General features: G+C 38.4%; 1 protein-coding gene across 5 annotated transcripts in view; it reads left to right on the forward strand.

Annotated features, from left to right (window-relative positions):
• NSD3 (nuclear receptor binding SET domain protein 3) overlaps positions 1-21,365 on the forward strand; it is a 92,171-nt gene that overhangs the window by 21,901 nt on the left and 48,905 nt on the right. For all 5 annotated transcript variants that reach the window (XM_031440093.2, XM_031440094.2, XM_031440095.2 and 2 more), the window contains exons 2-4: positions 9,544-10,262; positions 17,889-17,960; positions 18,410-18,572. In XM_031440093.2, coding sequence (XP_031295953.2) covers positions 9,588-10,262; positions 17,889-17,960; positions 18,410-18,572 — 910 coding nt within the window. In that variant the 5' untranslated portion in view covers positions 9,544-9,587. The remainder of the gene's footprint in view (positions 1-9,543; positions 10,263-17,888; positions 17,961-18,409; positions 18,573-21,365) is intronic.

The following is a 21,365-nucleotide window of genomic DNA, read 5'->3' on the forward strand; positions in this document are numbered from 1 at the left end:
AAGCAACCTGGGAATGTATTGAAGGAATGTATTATTGGAGCTAAAGATAGAAATAGATAATTTATATGACATCTTTGAAACTAATTCTGATTCCAGAAAGCCTGAATAGTGATATTAATATGAGGAATTTTGATCTATAATAAAAAGTTTTTTCTTATTGAGAAGAAACTGGTGTTAAACAGGAAAATAGCACAGCGTGTAGTTCTTTTTTTTTTTTTTTAACATTTTTTATTGATTTATAATCACTTTACAATGCTGTGTCAAATTCCAGTGTAGAGCATAATTTTTCAGTTATACATGAACATATATATATTCATTGTCACATTTTTTTCTCCGTGAGCTACCATAAGATCTTGTGTATATTTCCCTGTGCTATACAGTATAATCTTGTTTGTCTATTCTACAATTTTGAAATCCTGTCTATCCCTTCCCACCCTCCACCCCTTTGGCAACCACAAGTTTGTATTCTATGTCTATGAGTCTGTTTCTGTTTTGTATTTATGCTTTGTTTGTTTGTTTGTTTGTTTTTTAGATTCCACATATGAGCGATCTCATATGGTATTTTTCTTTCTCTTTCTGGCTTACTTCACTTAGAAGGACATTCTCCAGGAGCATCCATGTTGCTGCAAATGGCATTATGTTGTCTGTTTTGATGGCTGAGTAGTATTCCATTGCATAAATATACCACATCTTCTTTATCCAGTCATCTGTTGATGGACATTTAGGCTGTTTCCCTGTCTTGGCTATTGTAAATAGTGCTGCTATGAATAGCATGTAGTTCTATAAACTGGAATCCAACAATATGTACGGTCTACCAAAGGGCATTGTTCATTTGAAGAATTTGTTATAGTGACTTAGAATATACATTTAACACATGATGAATACTTAGTTGGTATTTATAACCTAAGCTGTTCATGTGAAACATGATATGCTTCCTTTTGTTTAACTCTGTACCTAAGATTGATTTAAGGATTCTGTAACCTTTTCTGTTATCACTCCCCTCATGAATAAGTTGGTGAATAAATGAATGAATGACCTAAAGCTTCAGTTGGTAATTTTCAACTTTTTTCCTTTAAAAATGTCTATGAACAGCTTCATCAAACTTAAGTGAAAAAACTCATTCATTGATTTTCTTTTTTCATTTATTGATTTCTTTCATCTTAAAAAAAAAACAAACAAACCTAGAAACATTGGTCAGAGGAAGAGTTTGTCCTAAATTATTTGTCCGTGGTGGTTTCACTTACTTGGAAGTACATGGTAGAGCCCTAGGGAGTTGGATTGGGAAGTGTGAAATGTCAAGTGAGCCTTCGTGTCACATACTCAGGGGCTGTGGGAGTGAGATTACTGTCAGAGGCCAGCGCTGTGGGACCGACCGCCTGGGTGTGGGTCCTCCCTTAACAGGATGTCTGACTGTGGGCACGTCCCTTAATCTGTTGGCCTTCGTTTTTCAGGAGTGAAATGCGGGTAGTGATAGCATTTCCTCAAAGAGGTGTTATGAGAAGTGAGATAATGTAACAAAAACACTTAGGACAGTATTGACACGTGGTAAGTCCTCAAATGCTAGTCAGTATTGTTATTACCTTAGTAATGCAGAAACTTTCAGACCTACCATCTTTATCAGGGGTTTATTAGTACCAAAGGTGTGAGAGTTTTGGTGGCCTCTGCCCAGTAGTTTTAAAATCTGTGGGTGAGAAACACCCAGCTTCCACATCCTACCTGTCTTCCGTGGCCTAAATGCCTCCTTCCCTAGTGAACACTCTTCTCAAATGTCTGTTACAATTGTAATGGCATGCAGTTTAATTCCTGGTCCCCTTCTGTTTAACTTGTTTGCATTGTTTACTACTATTTTATGACTCTTGCCCATGAAATCCTGTCTTGTTTAATTTACAAAGAGATTGTAAATGCCTTCAGATCTGAGGTCAGGGTTTCACAGGTTCTGTGAGCCCAGCGTTGCACTGAAGGATAATAGAATTAACAGCCAGCAGACCCTGGGCTCTGGTGGCACTCCGGGCACTGTCCCAAGTTCCGCTCGGGGATTACCTCTTACTTCTTACAGCAACGCTGCACAGGTAGACAGAGTAGCCACAGTTTCTGGGTAAGAAAACTGAGATTTAGGGAGATGAAGTCACTGAAAGTCACATAGCTAGTAAGCCTTGGGTCTGAGTTCTGAACCTAGCAGTTTGATTCTCTCAACACAGTGTTCACTGGAGCGCCTCCTGACTGTCCTGTCACTTGGTGCATCTGCTGTTTGAAGACTAGCTGCCAGACTCCAGTGCGTACAGAATCACTATATAAAAGAATTTAGTTTTAGTCCTAAAACACCTTTTTTAAAATTATCAAAACTGCTTTATTGTATTATTTGGGGGTAGAATATGAAAAAGCATGGCTCTATTCGTGCTTAGACTTACTAGAAAATGTGATAATGTGGACCATTTGGCTTAGTTGGTCAGAATATGCTGTCAGGATTTAATGCGGGCTTTTACCACCCTAAGAAGCGGTTACTTTTTCTTTTCAATACTTCTTTCAACCCTTTAGCTAAATTATTTATTTTTATTTTTTCCCAACATTTAACTTTTAAAATGTTCAAACCTTTAGGAAAGTTAAAAGAATATTACAGACAACCCCTGGGTTAGCTAACTGGTTAACATTTTGCTTCCTTTGTTTTATTTTAGGTATATGTACTTTTTAAATCCTAAACTGTTTGAAAGTTGTGGATCCCATGACACTTTAAATATTTCAGCATAGCTCTCCTAAGAATAAGGAGATACATTCTCATATATAAACAGAACACTGTTACCATACCCTTGAAAATTAATAGCTCCATTGTTTAATAACGAGTTCATATTCTAAATATGCATTTCTCCAAAATGTAGTTTTTAATCTGTGTGTGTATTTAAATCCAGGACTTAATGAAAGTTCACGCATTGCATTGGTTGTTTATCTTGTCTTCTAAAATATAGAAGGAGGGTATAGTTCAGTGGTAGAGCGCATGCTTAGTATGCACAAGGTCCTGGGTTCAATCTTCAGGACCTCCATTAAAATATACATATATATAGAGAGAGAGAGGGAGAGGGAGAGAATAGTCTTTCTATTCTAAATATATATAGACAGAATAGTGTTACTATCCTAAATAAATAAATATGTATAAAATAGTCTTTCCACCTTTTGGTTTTTTGTAACATTTTTGAAGAGCCCAGGCCAGTTTTTTGAGAGAAGGTCCGATGTTTGGGATTTGCCTAATTGTTTCCCCATTTTGAGGTTCAGTTTGAGCACGGGGAAGAGAACTGCAGAGATGATGATGTGTTACTGACTCACACCATGAGGCCAGTCAGTCCCACTTCTGGTGTTGCCGTACCTAACCACTTATTGAAATGAGGCCTGCCACGTCTCTCTACTGTACATTTTCCTGTTTGCATTTAGTAAGCAACCTGTGGAGTAACGAATACTTAAACTGTCATTTCTCTTGCCTCATTTTTGCTCAGAAACCCTTAATAGGTCTCTCCCCATGTCCTAGAATGTCAGGATGTAAGGATGTTCTTTGTTGGACACATGTTCAACTAAACATCGGTTCTTTTTTTGTGGGGGGGGGGTGATTAGATTTTTTGAGGAGGTACTGGGTATTGAACCTGGGACCTTGTGCCTGCTCTACCACTTGAGCAATATCCTCCCCACCTTGATGGACACATGTTTTGCAAATATTTTCTCCCTGCCTATAACTCACCTTTGTGTTTCTTAAGTATCTCTTGAAGAGCAAGAATTTTTAATTTTGAATGCCATTTTATTCATCTTTTTCTAATTAAAAAATTAATTTTATTAAAAAACTTTTTTTAAACACTCTGGATATCAATCTTTTTCTTTCATAGTTTATGGTATTTGTGTCTTGTTTAAGAAATCTTTGTCTTACTTAGCAGTATGTTTACTCCCATGTTTATTCTAGAAGTTTTGACTTTAGCATTAGGCTTATGAACTAATTTTAGTAATTTTTGGGGTATAATATAAAGTAAGGATTGAGGTTCATTTTCTCCACATAGATATCCAGTTATTTGTTCCAGCCCCATGTGTTAAATACCATCCTGTCTCTTTGGCACCTTTGTAGAAGATCGGTTGACCGCGTAATTATGGGTGCCAATGTTTTGTTTGTTTTTTACAATAAGCATAACACATTTTTACCAAATAAGGGATTAGTGGGTAAGTTAAGTTACATTATAGGCTAACATCCCCAGAAATGCTGCCGGTCAGTGGAGGTGTAGTAGTTTTAAGCCCTTTGAGGACAGGGACTCTTTGATTCATTTATTAATTGAACAGTAGTGAGTGTCCAGCATTGAATAATACATACATGGTTCTGCACCTGTAGAGCATGCAGTGGAATGAGGGATACAGACAGTAAGAAGGCAAACACATGTCTGTATAACGCATCTTATGGTCAGTACAAAGGACAAAACACAGGCTCAGTGAGGAGAATGAGCAGAGGACCTCGGAAGTTCTCTCCGAGAGAATATAGGTGTTCAGGCAGCTGGGGCAGCACATGGGAAAACTCTGATAGCAGCTGGGGCGGCACATGTGAAAACCCTGATTGGCACATTTGAGAAACTGAGAAGAAGCCCTTGAGGCTGGAATGCAGTGCTTGCAGTGGGGAGTGCTGGGAGATGACTTTGGAAAGGTAAACCGAGGCCTGACCGTGCAGGGGCCTGCTGCAGTGGTGCGGAGCCTGGATTTTATCTAGATACTCTGGGAAGGCATTGAAGGTTTTTTTCTTTATTTTTGCTTATTTTAGTAAATCATATATTTACCATCTAGATCAATAAATTAAATGTAACTAGTAGCTCAGAAAAATCCCTACAGTCCCCCTGTTGTGTTTACAGCACCCTCTTCAAAAAAAAGCAGCCACTCTTCTGGCAGCTAACTACACATTTAGTTTTAACTTTATCCTGTTTCTGAACCTTATGTAAATGAAATCGCACCGTGCACTGTGTAAGTGGAATCACTGTGTCTGGCTTAGTTAATTCAAAATGACATTCGTGAGAGTCATCCACAATGTTCATTTTCCCTGCCATATTTTGAGCGGTAGTCACGTGACTGGATAAGTTTTAAAAGGTGACTGGCTGTTATATGGGGAAATAGATTTTAGAGGCAGGACCAGCATGGAGACTGGGGAGGTGGCTGTGGAGTAGACCAGGCGAGGAGCTTGGACTAGTGTGAGGAGCAGGAGAGACAGAATGAGAGACAGAAGTGAGACATGCCCTTTGGAGGTAAGACTCAGGGAGTTCACTGACTGGACGCAGGTAGGAGCAAGGGAAGGGATGTGTCGTGATTCCCGGGCTTCTGGCTTGGGCAGCTGATAGGTGGAGGTTTCATCTTTTTTCTCGTAGGAAAGACTGGGGTAAGGACACATTTTAAGTAAAATTAAAACTAAGAGTTCTTTATTAGGTATTTAAGATGCTTGTGAGTTATGAGAGAAGCTGTCAAACAGAAATTTGGATTATGAGCATGGAGCATATTGGTAAAAAATGGGGAGTTTGGATAGTTTGCAGATCATGAGGTAGCCGCCGTGTACCAAGTGATGGAGTCAGGAGATCTGATTCCACTGTCTTATTCAGCTTCTCTTGGCCACGTGGCTAAGGGCGAATCACTTGATCTTTTTGCGCTCCATTCCTTCTCATCTGTAAAATGGGACTAATGCTTTGCTTCACAGGATTAAACGAAGTGTAATATACGAGTGAAGCCACAGTTTATAGATAGCTGGCCCAGTAGATTCTCAGAAAAGTTCATTGATGCACATGCATCTTGGGTTTGTGGGAAAAGTCAGGTTATGGAAAAGTTTGAAAGGCATGGAAGGGACTTGATAGACTATGGAGTTTTAGTGTCTTAGGAATCGATTTATTGAAGTTTGGTTTTGGGACGCATCCTCTAACTGCTGTGCAGGAAGAAGTCAGAGGTGAGAAATATCTAGGAAATCAGTTGTTGCAGTTCCAGGATAAGGTGCTGAAAAGGGCCTGGCCTGACATGATGTAGAGATCAAGAAGTCAGAGAGATTTCAAAGGAAGACACTACCGGCTTTGTCCGGTGATTCATTTTATGGCTTACCGGAGGGGGAAGAAGCCGCACCTAGGAACCTGGGGCTTCTAGCCTGGGAAGCTAGACAAATAGTGGGAGCAGTGACTAGTCTGGGGTAGTCTGAAAGCTGAGTTAGGGAAAGGACAGTCTGTTGAGTTTTGAGCGTATGACACCTAAGGTTATAGTATGTTATCTTGGGGTAGTTGGATGCTCTCTGGCAGTGAGATATTGTGGGAAGGAGCACAGGATTAGAAGCTAAGAGATTGATTCTTTTTCAGGCTTAATCACTAATTAGCTTTGTAGTCTTGGGAAATTCAGCAACTCAAATATTCAATGTAGTTATCTGAAAAATGAAGCTAACACCTGCCCCATTAGCCTTACAGGATTGTTTTGAGGATCAAGTAAGAATGCATATGGCAGGGAGGGATAGCTCAGTGCTAGAGTGTGCTTAGCATGCACAAGGCCCTAGGTTCAATCCCCAGTCCCTCTGTAAAAACTGATTAATTAATTAATTAACGAACCTAATTACCTTCTTTCCCAAACCTCCCCAAAACGGAATGCATATAAAACACTGTGTAATTGTAAACCCCTATATGATAATTGTAATATGATAATGCTATTTCTTCAAACTAATATGAAATATTTGGTTCTAGGGCTAGAGGAAGGAAGAGAGGGTGAAAATATCCAACGTCTAGGAAGTTTGTGTTTGGAACTAAATCAAAAACATCAGAAATCTTAGTCTCTGAATACATATGCCTGAAAACCTCTGTAGACTATAATTTGGGAGAATATCTAGAAGATAATCTTGTGTATGACAGTTGTGAGAACCAAAAACAGGTTGCATCTTGTGAAATGTCGGTGTTTAACTTGCTTCAAGTTGGAAGTTTGAAAAACTTTTGAATTCCACCTGTATAGTTGCCCCGTGTGTGTTTACAGAATTTTAGAATACACCTTTCTAGTGTCTGTGAGCTATACATTTTTGCCAAGGGTCATATTAGGGTAATGTCTCGATTCTTAAGCTGTATGTGAAGAAGTGATTTCTAACCTGTGTCAGCTTTATCAGTTTGGTATGCTGGTTAGGATCACAGACTGTGAAACCAGACCGCCTGGCTCGAATCCCAGCTCCTTCGGCTAATGACTGGCCTTGCGCACTTGAGCAAGTCATAACCTCTCTTACCTCTGTTTCCTCATCCATCATGGGACTAATATTAATGTCTAGTTGAAGGCTGTTGGGAGACTGAATGTAGGACTGCACGTAGAGCACTCAGAATGGCTGCTGGCATGTACTGAGCGCTCTTTAAGTGTTAGCAGTGGTCATTATAGAATAGTTAGTTGCTGTTTTGACAGTGGCCAAGGAATAAAGTAAGTGAACAGAAGAAACACATCCTCTGAGAAGTTACAGCTGAGGAAGGTGGAAGCGGCATAGGGGCGAAAATCTTGGGCTTTAGAGTCAGACATGCTTACGTTCAAATCCTAATTCTGCCTGCTTGGCATTGTGGTTTAGGCAAGCCACCTGACCCCTCTGAAGCTGTTTGTTTACCTGTGAGCCAGGAGTCACAGTACCTGTCTTACAGAGTTGTCATGAGGATTAAATGAGATATATATAAAGTGCTTGGCCCAGGGTGGATGCTGAAAAAACAGGCATGCTCCGGAATGCCCCCTGGCCCTGCCCCCACTCCGCTGTGGAGCAATAAGAGCAGTTTGATTTCCTATACGCGCTCGGACTCATTGACTTGCAGTTTTAGAACTTCTAGAATTGTTTCCATTTGCTAACAGCAGAATAAACAACAGCTGTGTAATTGGATTCACCTTGAAAAGTGTATCATTAGCTTTCATTTCCTTCCCTTTGTTGTTTTGGGTTACTTGCTTTATCATGATGGCAAATCCTATTAGAACCAAGATGGTGGACATTATTAATTGATCATAGAATTGAACTGGGCTGTAGCATCAGAATCCTCTTCCCAGTATTCCTGCAGCTACAGTCAGACCCTCAGACTTGATACAGTAGTGAAATCCTCTTTGCCTTAGAGCTTTTTAGAAGAAATGGTTATAGGATTTTCAAAATAATATCTGGACTGTCCGTTAAACTTTTGTCCCAAGATGTAGACCTGTCAAACCTTATGGCAAAGCAGAGTGATCTTAGAGCATTTCCTAATACATGCTTATTTAGATTTTAACATTGTTACACAATGTGGGCATCTTCAGACATCTCGAGGAGGTGCAGGAATTGTAAGAGTATAATGCAGTGACCCAACCAAGAGTGTGTGTCAGTGTCAGCTGGGATGTGGTCCTGAAATACTCATGCTCTAGGCCTCACCCCAGATTGATTGAATCAGAGTCACCAGTATATAGGTCTTGACATGTCTTTTTTTTTTTGTAAAACTAAAGATGATTTTGCCATCTATACCACTGGTTAAAAACAACTAGATACTGGCAAGAGTGTAGGGAATCAGGCATCCCTACTCACTACTGGTATGAGTGTAAATTTATATAGTACAGCCCACAGAACAGTTTTGCAGTAGCTAATTTCAAATCTTTCATATAGGGATACATATGTGCATAAAGATACAGTGTCAAGAAAATTTCCTATAGACCTACTTATAGTATCAAACAGTTGTGAGCAACTAAATGACTGTCAGTACACAAATGGTTAAATATGGTAGAGTCTACAGGTTTTTACCGTGCAATATGAAGTATGTATGGAAATGATCTATACATGCTGATGTAGAAAGCTATCTATGTTGTATTTTTAAGTTGAATAAGCAAGTCACAGAGTAAACTCTATTTTAAATATTTTATGTGTAAATATATAGAGAAAGATTTAGAAGAATACCCACTAAAGTGTTTACAGAGGTTATCCATGACACAGAAGACTGGGAATGATGGTATGGCAGAAGGTTTGGCCTTTTTACTTTTGTATTTAAAAATATTTGTAATAAGATGTTATTATTTTCGTAGTAACAGAACCACTGGACAAAACATGAATGATTTAAGGGAAGCACATAGGGAACCTAATTTATCTCAGGACACTGCTTATTTTGCAATTACCAGTTTTAACCTGAGACTTATATAATCTCTAACTTGGGAAACAAAAAGGAATGTCAAAGCTATTTTGCGTGTTTGCAAAGTGGACAAAATGTTGTTACTAAAATTATTGTGAAACTAATTGAGTTTTAAACAGATAAGCATTTAAGATAAAAATAGCAACCTATAATGAAAAAGAATATGAAAACGAATATATGTATGTATATAGGTATGACTGAACTGTTATGCTGTACACCAGAAATTGACACATCATAAACTGACTATACTTCAATTAAAAAAAAAAGTGTTTACCCTGTGTCAGAATTATATTGACTACCTACTTTAAAAATATTTAGCATTTGTGCATATCTGGATATGAAAATTGAATTCAGACTTTTGCAATTGATTAGCCTCTAGCCTTTGAGGATATTAACTAACACCTTTTAATCTCTTTTAAAACTTTAGGCCCGATGAGAGAAAGGGAAAGTTAAGGATGCTGGAGCAGAACAATGGATTTCTCTTTCTCTTTCATGCAAGGGATCATGGGAAACACAATTCAGCAACCACCTCAACTCATTGACTCCGCCAACATCCGTCAGGAGGATGCCTTTGACAACAACAGTGACATTGTTGAAGATGGTGGCCAGACACCATATGAAGCTACCTTGCAGCAAGGCTTTCAGTACCCACCTACAACAGAAGATCTTCCCCCCCTCACCAATGGCTACCCACCATCAATCAGCATGTATGAAACTCAAACCAAATACCAGTCATATAATCAGTATCCCAACGGGTCAGCCAATGGCTTTGGTGCAGTTAGAAACTTTAGCCCCACTGACTATTACCATTCAGAAATTCCAAACACAAGACCACATGAAATTCTGGAAAAACCTTCTCCTCCACAGCCACCACCTCCTCCCTCGGTACCACAAACTGTGATTCCAAAGAAGACTGGCTCACCTGAAATTAAACTAAAAATAACCAAAACTATCCAGAATGGCAGGGAATTGTTTGAGTCCTCCCTTTGTGGAGACCTTTTAAATGAAGTCCAGGCAAGTGAGCACACAAAGTCAAAGCATGAAAGCAGAAAAGAAAAGAGGAAAAAAAGCAACAAGCATGACTCATCTAGATCTGAGGAGCGCAAGTCACACAAAATCCCCAAATTAGAACCAGAGGAACAAAATGTAAGTTGAAACATCTTTTTGAAAAATTTTATAATATCTCACATTTACTGGAAGTCCAGGAGATCTTTTTCAGTTTTTAATCTCTTCAAATATAAGTATTTCTGATAACTTCTAACCCCTAGCGAGGAGCCTGGGATACTGTAATAGGTGCTGAGTAAATATTTGTTGAATAAATGAATGGACATCATTAGGGTAAAAAATTTTTTTTAAACGTGTGGTTCTAAGAATCTTGCTTCTTATGGTTCTTTAATAGCTCCACTTAATTTTGCTTGTAATAAATTCCTGGTTTCTGAAGATGAAGAGGAAAGGCAGAGGGAAGATGGTTAATGATACTGGTTTTCCATTGTTCTAGACCAACGTTCACCAGTAGAGCTTAGATTTAACACTTATTCCTAATGTTTGCTACAAAACAACCTGAGGTAAATAAACTCTTTTTGTTAAAGTCAACATTAGTATTTATGTTTACTCATTAAAACTTAAGATAGAGTTTATAAAAGTCATCCTTTATTTTAAAGTCAACATTAGTATTTATGTTTACTCATTAAAACTTAAGATAGAGTTTATAAAAGTCATCCTTTATTGGTAACTTAAGATGCATGCTGCTGAATTTTTTTAACATCGCCGAGATAATTAATAATAATAATAATAATAATAATAATAATAATAATAATAGGTATGTAACAAATTAATTCTAGCTTGGATGAAGAGTTTTTAGTTAGTATTCTAATACATGGTATGAATTGAAGGTGTTCTCAGACACTGATTTAGGAAGAAATGAATATTTGTTTTTGTGACAGTTGTCTGCTTTTATATCCGGTATGCCTGAATAGGTTAATATGTTATCTTCTGTTCAAAGACGTGTTTACATCTTACCAACTCACCTTTTCCTTGGTAGTTGGGTTCCAGTACTTCATACCTTCAACTCAAAAGTTACCTTTTTTTGGAGTGGAGCTCACCCTGGTTGTAGGCTCTCACAAGTCTCAGTGTGATATCTCAGTATGGTTTCCTCATTTTTCTATGGTTTTCTTCTTTATTCATTTAACAAATATTGATTGAATACCTAATGTGTGCTAGACATCTTCCCAAGAATTGAGAGTAGGGCAATGAATGAAAAGTAAAGATGCCTACTTTCAAGATGCTTATATTCTAGTAAGAGGAACCAGAAAACACACACATATGTACGTAAATATGTGTAAGTTCAGATAGTGGTGAGTGCTGTGAGGAAAGTAAAACTGGGTGATGAGATAGAGAGTAATCAGGGACACTAGCTAGTCTGGTGTCTTAGATCTGCATCTGTAAAATGAAGGCTTTGGACCTAAATGTTTTCTGAAATGACTTTGAATTTCTTATGTCATTTATTTAATGCCCCCCTTCCAGAATTTCATTCACATAGTGCCTTATACTGTATATTAAATGAATGAGTCAATTTGGAAGGAGAGAAGTTTAACTTCTTGCACTCCAGATACATCCAGTGTAGTATTTCTTTCATGGACCTGCAGTAAAAAGATATTTAATGCATTATGACCCTTGGGAATCACAAAAATGTATAAAATCTGAATTTGGCTTTAGCTTAGTTCCTGAGAACCAGCTTGCTGGCTCATCTTGCTTTTGCTCTAGAGAATCTGGCAAATAGGAGACTATCCAGTTATACTTATTAGACTAGACTTGTTGCCTTTATTGATAAAAATAAGTTTAAAAATCTCTCAAAATAGAAGTAGGGCTGGAAGCAGAGGCAGGAGAAGATAGTCTGTTCATTTTTCATACCCACTTTTTGCTTTATTGGAATCAAAGATAAATTCAGTACAATGATGTTTCTAGTAGTCACTTTTCAGTGAGATTTTAAAGCAGATTCTGTCTTTATTGGATATCTGCTTTGTCTGGCCCTTTATATCACTTAACTTTCAGTTAACTGCTATAGCCAGGGATTGAAATGGTTAGATGTAATCTAAGAGTTTAAGTTTGCTTTCTTTTTTAGTAAATCATGTGAGGCATAATATTCCTTATTTAGGAACTTACAATATCTTGGGGTAAAGGAATGTCAACTTGAAAGAAGGTGTAGGTGTGGTAAGTGGCATTGGTTACAGTAAATGTTACCAAGACCATTGCCTGAAAGTTGAGTTTCGGGGGGAAGTCCAGGTTTTCTTTCCTCCCCCCATTTACCTCCCTGTTCCCCATCCTTCTCTCCCTGTTTCTTTTTCTCTCTCCTCCCACTTTCCCTTCCCTCCTCCCTTTTCTTTCAAAGAAATAAAGTGAACAGCTAAGTTCTTGTTAGTTGAATTTCATTAATTAAACTTTTATCACACATGGGGGACAGTTATAAGCCATAAAAGTGATGCTGTGTTCTGACAATAGAACTCTGAGGCGAGAGCTTGTTTCAGAGTCGCACCTCTGCTAAGCCACACGGACCAGGGATGTGCACAAATCAACCTATTTTCTAACCTTATATGTTTTTAATGGGATTTCCTTAACTTGAACAATACCTATTTTGCTTTGTTTAGGACATCATTTTTAAGTGTTTTAATTTTTGATACCCTTGTGCCTCCTGGTTGTCACTAGGGGTCCACGCCCTCGGTGTTCAGCATTTTAGAGGGCTTAGAAGGGAAATAGAAGCCCACGTAAGAGTCGGCTGACACCACTGGACAGCTCCCCTCCCCCAGATGCCTGAGGGAATGGTAATGAGAGCTGTGTGCCTGGAATGATTGTCCCCAAGCTGGATTTGCTGATAGGTAGGTAGGTAGGTGGATGGATGGATGGATGTACTTTTTCCTTACAAGCTCACTCATAGGGTCTTTTTGAGCAAACAAAATCTCATCTAAAATAATACAGTTCAAGATTTCAGTTATTCCTTTTCTTTTCTTTCTTCTTAGTATTTGATCTATGTATATTTCCTCCCAATTTTGAGCTGTTTGGCCTTCTAAAGAGTGACTTATTTGGAACAGCCCAAGTATATCTTCTCAACAATGAAAATGTGTCCAAACATCTAGGCAGCAGGAGACCTGAGATCACTACTGAAATTGTATATTTTGTAAAGTTGTTTTAGCTGTTTTTTTCTCCCACCAAATTAGAAACATGTGGAAATGTTTCTGCATTTCTTCCTCCCTGGCAGGTGTAATGCCTCAGGCATGTGAATGTAGGCCCTCTTCAAACACTGGTCTTCCACCAGCACCTCAGTGGGCTTATCCACAAAGACCAGTCTCATTAACTCTTAGCTTGCCGTTTTCACTTATAAAAAGCTGAATAGCTGATTCAGTCCTATTAGCACTAAGTTAGTGGTTTATATTGGGTTCTGTAGCCTCAGAGGGTTAGGTCTTAAAATTCTTAGAAACTGTTCCCATGCATTACAAACTTCCACAGTTATTCAGAAAGTAAAAGAAATTTGGAATTCTGCCAGGTTTGATGCATATTATTCATGTTAATAAATCTCTTGGGTTTTAATAAAAGTCCTAGACCAAATTTTTTTAAAGGAATGTTTAAAGCAATGTAATTTTATTTTAGCTGCTCTCAATGCATTTTTTTCTTCCTGTTTAAGAAACTTCCCATGATTCTTTACTGGGGGAACAAAAAAGGTCTTTCCATGTGGAATCAACTAAAAATGTAAAGTGATACAAACCCGCAAAAGCATTAATTTAAAATTAAGATGACTCAGACACTATGGAGAGCTAGCTTACTGTTGTCTTTCTGTCTGATGCGTTCTCTTCCTGAAGCAGCATGGCTAGTACCAGAGAAGGTGTCTTCTGTCCCTACTTGTTTGATTTTAATCTCTCTTAAGCATATCTCTCCTTTAAACAACTGAAGGAAATGGATTTTACACCCTGAAGTGTTTTACCTGTTGGCAATTTCTGACTCATTTTTCTTGATTCCTAAGCATTTGGCTTCTCTTGACCATTTTGTCTTAAAAACTCCCCCTTCTTAATTGATGTTTGGGATGCTCTCCTGTTTCGCTTTACCTTTCTTTCAAGTCATGAATCTCTGAAAGCCTACTAAACATTTCTGTTTTGCTCACGCGTCAATACTTTTACAGTTTGTATTCCCTTCCTGTCATTGCAGCATCCTTATTTGACTTCTTTTTCCTTCTTTTATTTATATAGTCTTGAATGCTTAGAATAAATCCTCCTGGGCTTCTTTTTCTCCCTTACCATTTCTTTCCTTTTAAAATGACTGTGTAAAAAAATTTCAGCTCTATGAAAGTGATTTTAACAGTGTTTCAAGCCAGCCTGAAGGAACAAATCTGGAACAAACAAAAAAATCAAGAAGAGATAAGACATTTGAATAATACAAAGGTTTAGGAGGAAATCCTGTCTTCAATCCAGAAAGGGCAAGCTGTTCACGGGCTTCAGACCAGTTGTTACATTAGTAGGGTTCTGTCGTTTGGCAGAGATTAGTCGTCACTCCTCATCTGTCTGCTCTCAGAGCGGGAGAGAGACCCCTGACCCGCAGGCATCATGGAGACCGCGGTGCGGAGCCGGAGGGCTTGCTTTCTTGGGTGCGGGTGTGCTTCCTCTGGGGCCCCGCCTTCCTGCTGTGGCTGAGAAAGAGCGTGAGGTGAAGGCTTCAGCTCCTCCGTGGACTGAAGTGAAGCTGCCCAGTGGGCCTGTGCAAATGTGGACAGTATTTTTAAACTGCCTGTTACACTAGTGATCCGGGGAAGAATTTTCCCTTGATCATAAGACTTTTCTTTCTTGGCTCAGTGAGTGTGTCCTAGGAGATGAGAGAGCCTCGGGGCCACCGCCGATGCACCTGACAGAACCGACCTCGGGCCCACCAGCAGGCTGCTGCCGCCTTCCTTCCCGGGGCTTTTTCCAATGTTTGCAGTAGCCTCCTCATTAAACTTTCTGCTTCCCCCTTGCTCCCTCCCAAAATAGTCTCCACACAGCAGCTAACATGATCTTTTTGAAACATAAACTGGCATGTGTTACTTCTCTGCCTGATCCTCATCAGAGGCTCTCAGTGCCCAGAAGGTAGAACACAGGGATGTGGCTTACAGGGCCCGGTGCCTCCCCGCCACCTTGTCCTGTCCCCCCTCTCCTCTTTGTGGCAGGTAAGTCTGTTGTCCTGGCCTTTCTGAAGTTTCTGCCTTTCTTCAACCTCAGGGACCTCACACAGGCCACTCCTTCTCTTTGGAATGTTCTTTCTCCCACTTTTTTACTAGACTAACTCCTCTTTTTTATTTTATTTTATTGTTTTTCCACCGTGCTGGACATGAGGATACAATGGGGGCAAGGGAGAAGACAAGTAGTCACAGCCCTGTCCTGCTGCTTAAAAGTCGCAAAATAACCGGAGGTTAATGTTATCTTTCCAGATGAGATTTTGTTTTATTTCTCTCTCTTTTTTTTTTGAGATAGAATACATATACTTAAAATTCTAAAGATTCTTGACCTAGAGCAGGATTGGACAAAACCTAAATGATCTAAATTTGCATTACTCTTTGTAAGTTATTTGAAAAAAAATTAGCTCAATTTTTAGTTCCAGAATTGAATTAAGGTATCTATACATGTGCTGCAGTCTCAGTATTCTCCTGAGAGAGAAAATGAAGTCACAAAATAAACCCACCCCTTTAAACATAGAGCCAAGCCGTCGCCAAGCACTTGGGCTTCCTTAGGCAGCTGAAGCCCTTGTGATTTTATTTTTTTAGATTCTGCATATGAGCGATCTCATATGGTATTTTTCTTTCTTTTTCTGGCTTACTTCACTTAGAATGACATTCTCCAGGAACATCCACGTTGCTGCAAATGATGTTATGTTGTCGGTTTTTATGGCTGAATAGTATTCCATTGTATAAATATTCCACATCTTCTTTATCCAGTCATCTGTTGATGGACGTTTAGGCTGTTTCCATGTCTTGGCTATTGTAAATAGTGCTCCTATGAACATTGGGGTGCAGGTGTCATTTTGAAGTAGGGTTCCTTCTGGATATATGCCCAGGAGCAGGACTCCTGGGTCATATGGTAAGTCTATTCCTTAGACTAACTCCTCTTTTTTTATTCAAATCATACTTTACTTTCTCACAGAGGCCTTTCCTGACCTTTATCTCTAAAGACACACTCACACACACACACACACACACACACACACACACACCATTTCTCTTCATATGTTTACACTGTGTATGTGTACGTTTGTGCTGAGTGTCTGTCTTTGCTGCCCAGCTGTAAGCTCTTTGCGGTCAGGGATCACGTCTGTTTGTTCCACTGTTGTGTACCCAACTTCTAGAACAATGCCTGGGAAATCGTAGGCACTGTTGAATGAATGATTGAAACTTGGGGTTTGAGATACGAGTCTGGCTGATTTCCTAACAATTTTTACAATTTCTTTTATTTAGTAAAACTTTTACAGCAATGTCTTAAATGTCTTGAATTAACTGAGAATTTTAAGTAACTTTTAAAATTAGCCTTTTTTTTTAGTGGAATTAGGCCTAAGTTAATGGATATATCCCTCTTTTTTAAGCCATCTAAATTAAGTTTTGTTCTTTGACAAGTAAGGAAATTTTTTAAACCTTTAAATTACGAAAGTAATTTACTTTTTACTGAAAATGCACACAAGTATAGATCTTCCCTCACTGTTTCTTTAATCTTGTTCCTCAAAGGTAACTACTCTTATCAATTGGTGTACAATGTTTCAAATATTTTTCAAGGTATATATAGTCTATTTTAAAATAAAAATTAGGAAAATGTTGATAGACGTGGATTATTGACATGAAATAATGCTGTAGTTACCATCCCTCTGCTTAGATTTTCTCATTTTTTATTTCTGTAGGATAGGTTCTTAAAATATAATTGCTAAATTTAAGACTGTACATATTTTGAATTTTGATGGATACATCCAAATTACCTCCCCAAAGGATTACAGAAATCAGTTTTTAAATAACATATTTATGGATTTTATGACTAGAAAAATAATGTAAGGTTTATTAAGGACAACTTTACAAATATGGAAAAACACACCTCAGAAATCTGTTACTCCTTTGCCTGGTGGTAGCCTTCTAGTCCTTTTTTTCTGTACAGATAAAAAATTATTTTTCCAAGATTGGAATCAGACTATACAAACTGCTTTGCAATTTGCTGTTTTCAAATAACATTGTATTATTATTTTCCCATGTCCTTTAATTCTACATTTTTGCACATCTTAGACTGATGTCTGATTTTAGTATTTGCCCTTATAAGTAGCACTGTTGTGCATACCTTTGTTTATATGTATATGTGTGTATTTTTCTATATATAGATGTATCAATGCTTTTTCAATACACGTTTTTAGGAGTGAATTTGTGGGTCAGTGTCTGACAATTTAAGGCTTTTCATACATATTGCCACATTACTCTCCAGAAGAATTCCAAGTTGCATCTTACTAGCAATCTCACTGCCCACTTTTCTGTACTCTCATAGGTTAAAAAAAACCCAAAACCAACAAATTAAGTTTTAAAAGAAATTAAAAAAGAAATGGGAGATACAGCTATGGTGTGAAATGGAAAATGAATGTAAAGACACAGGATCATGTACTGCATAAGTTGTATTCTTACCTCTTACATTGCTCATTGATAAATGTTCTCTCTTCCCTTTGCTGTTTAGTTTTGACCCTTTTTGTGTACGTCATTGCTCTTTGGTTTGCTGCCATTTTGTTCTTTTCTCCTAGAGACCAAATGAGAGGGTCGACACTGTATCAGAAAAACCAAGAGAAGATCCAGGACTAAAAGAGGAGCCCCCGGTGAGTCACTTTGTTGAAGACTGCCTCACCAAATGCGGTGTGAGAAGGTGAAAGCAGAGTGACTAAATTATGACACGTTTAATACGTTTCATTATAGTTCCATACTTTATTTCAGAAGTTATACTGAAATAAATCTTGGAACTGGTTTAAGATACTTCCAGCAAATTACTTACCTTTTCAAAACTATAACTACTTTTTAATAGATGTGAATTCTCAAGATGCCTTATCAGTAACTTGGCAACAGAAACCGTCCTATTTTTAATATTGGAATGGGGCTTATTATTTCCTTCCTTTCTTCTGCCCTTTTGCAAGTTATGGGTAGCAGGCATCAGAGAAAAGTCTGATTGACAATCAGTTTTACATGGTTAATGTGTTTGGTGTATTGTGTACATTTCTTTTTAAAAAGTTTTTCTCCTGATGAAGTTTTTTATGACCTTTTTTCCCTGTAGGTTCAGCCAGTATTGTCTTCTGTTCCAACAACAGAAGTGTCTGCCGGTGTTAAGTTCCAGGTTGGCGATCTTGTTTGGTCTAAGGTGGGGACCTACCCTTGGTGGCCTTGTATGGTTTCAAGTGATCCCCAACTTGAGGTCCACACCAAAATTAACACAAGAGGTGAGAAAAGGCATAAGTAGCTATTAAGTTAAAGGTCGGGGAGAGAAAATCTTAAATGTTGTATATGAATAAAAGAATACATACATGATACAGAAGCTGACACCAGAAAACACGTATCTATCACTTTTTAATAAACGGTGAAATAATTAGCTGTCTTGACTGGCAGGGAGCCTCCACAACTGACACAGGCCTTGTTTTCCTTTATAAACACCCTGCATTTGTTTATGATTTTTTTCACACTTCTTTTTTTAAAAATCCTTCCTCTGACCTCTCAAGTGAATTCCAAAAGAGAGCAGATGGATTAGTAATAAAATGTCTTAAATGAGCTCAGTAGGCTTTGGGGTGAAGCTTTCCTAGAACATTTTTATTTCATCATTGTTTCCCATGGCTATTAATTTTTCACTCAGACAAGGGCTTTCCATCCTGATAAATTTTGCAAGATGCTTTTATCCTCCTCCGCTCAATTTTTGAATCTGTAAATTTACTGGGACATCCTTCTGAATTCAGTATGATGAAGAAGTAGAGTTTGAAGGTAGCTACATGCCATAGAACCCCACCTTAGGAATGTGAGTAAATATTAAGAAAACATGTGTTCTGACTTTTCTCTACTCCTTTTCCTGGGTTTGACCAAAACATGTAGATTAGATTCCTGAGACTCTGGCATGTGGAATAGACTTGCCTGGTAGCCAGAGGAAGGTTTGAGTTTGGAATTTGTTTCTGGGTATTTACTTTGCAAACTCACTTATCAAGTTCCTTATTGTCTGTGACAACTTTGCACCTATTTCTTTCTCTCTGATTTTAAACTTTCCACCTCTGTCCCTGTTCACTGTTATGAGGGACAAAAGGTGTCTGGTGAGTCAGAGTTGTGACAGGATCCACTGTATCTTTAACTCCTGTGCTGCACAGCAAAGAATGCCCCTGCACAGAAGGCAGTCATCTTGTCACTGTAACTGCTGGTTAAAGGTTGGGGTGACTGGAAGCATCAGTGGGACAGGAAAAAAAAACACCCCACATTATTGAATGTCCGCTTTTGTGCGTGGCACCTGGGCAGTTCTCTTATGTGTTTTCTTTTGCAGTCCTCAGCAGCAACCCTGTGAAGCAGGTACTGTTACTGTCCTTACGTTGCAGATCAGTGTAGAGTCTCAGCGAAGTCTTATTCCATAACCCAACTCTTAAACATGACTGTGTAATACAGGGAAGGTCAATGAATTTCCCTACTCAGAGGGTCGGGGCGGCAGCCCTGGTTCCATCGCTTATATGATAAGGGTGCTGGACTAGGAATCTCTAAAGTACCTTGCACGTTTAATAATCTGTGATTCTTTGAATGGGAGGATAGAGGGACAGGGATTTCCTAAGAGGGCCAAGCCTTCTCAGAGAAAGCAATGCACGTCCCCCTCGGGCCCCCAGAGCGCTTTGAACTATTGCATCATGAGAGAATTGTGGCTCTTCAGTTCTCTCCCCTTAGAAAAGCATCCTATTGAGATTATATAAAGAATGTCACATTTAACATCTAATTACTTTATGAAAACTTACCAAATTCAGCTTTTTTATGGGATACAAATGAAAGCACAGTTTATGCTTCATCTTGTATTTCAAGGGAAGTATTTAAATTTAGTTTTATGAATTAATCTAATCTGGTCTGGTACTCCATAGGCAATCTCCTACTTCTGTGCAGGAAAAATGATTTTAAGAAATATTACTGAGGAAATCTGAGAATTGAGGTTTGAAAAAGGAACATTCCGATAATATTTAAATTTTTCTCTTGTCTGCAGTAGTTTTTAAAATAATACCCCTCTTGAGCTATGATTTGCATACCATAAAATTCACCCTTTTAAAGTGCAATTCAATGACATTTATTACATTTACAGAGTTGTGTGGCCATCCCACACTTTAATTTTGTGACTTTTTCATCAACCCAGAAAAGAAATCCCATCTCCACCAGCACTAGCAATCACTCCCCATGCCTGCCCTGCTGCCAAGCCCTAAGCAGCCACTAACTCCTTTCTGTCCCTATTGATTTTCTTATTCTGGGCATTTCATAGAGATGGAACCCCACAATATGTGGTCTTTTGTGTCTGGCTTCTTTCATTCACTTAGCGTCATGTTTAGAGGTTCACCTGTGTAGTGGCATGTATCAATGCTTCACACCTCTCTTTTTATTGCCAAATAATATTCCATTGCATGGCTGTGCGGTGCAGTTTTAAGTGAAGTAGTTTTCTGACAGTTTTTTGGAAACCAGAAACACAGTATAAAACTTAATTGTGTTGATTCTGTTCCACACATGATACCCGTGAAGCACTGTGTGTTGCTTATTATCTAAACTACTTCGTAAAATTTATCTTGAATTAGATATAGTAATCACTGGTTTCCATATTGTTATTAGTCAGTATTGTTATTAGTCAGAGTCTCAGCATTGGAAAACGTATTTAACGGTTTTCACACATAAAGATAAAATTCTTTGTAAGAGCATGTTGAAAGATGTTTGGGTCACATGTCTATTTTAAGTTGTATTTCATTGTTTAGGTCTCACTTTAAGTTTAAAAGTTAAAAATGAAATGCTTCCTCTGCTTGTAACAGTACCATATATATGGTCAGAAGCGAACATGCCCATTGTTTCGTCCTCCAGACCTGTAACTGTTGTTAAGAGTTTGGGAGTAATTCTGGTTCTAGTAATAGACGATTTTTTTAGAGCAGCTTTGAGTCTACTAAAAAATTAGACAGTACAGAGAGTTCCTATATATTCCCTCTCCCTCCACCCCGCAGCTTCCCCTGTTAGCGTCTTGCATTAGTGTG

The sequence above is a fragment of the Camelus dromedarius genome, chromosome 22 (genome assembly GCF_036321535.1).
Source record: "Camelus dromedarius isolate mCamDro1 chromosome 22, mCamDro1.pat, whole genome shotgun sequence".
NCBI lineage: Eukaryota > Metazoa > Chordata > Mammalia > Artiodactyla > Camelidae > Camelus > Camelus dromedarius.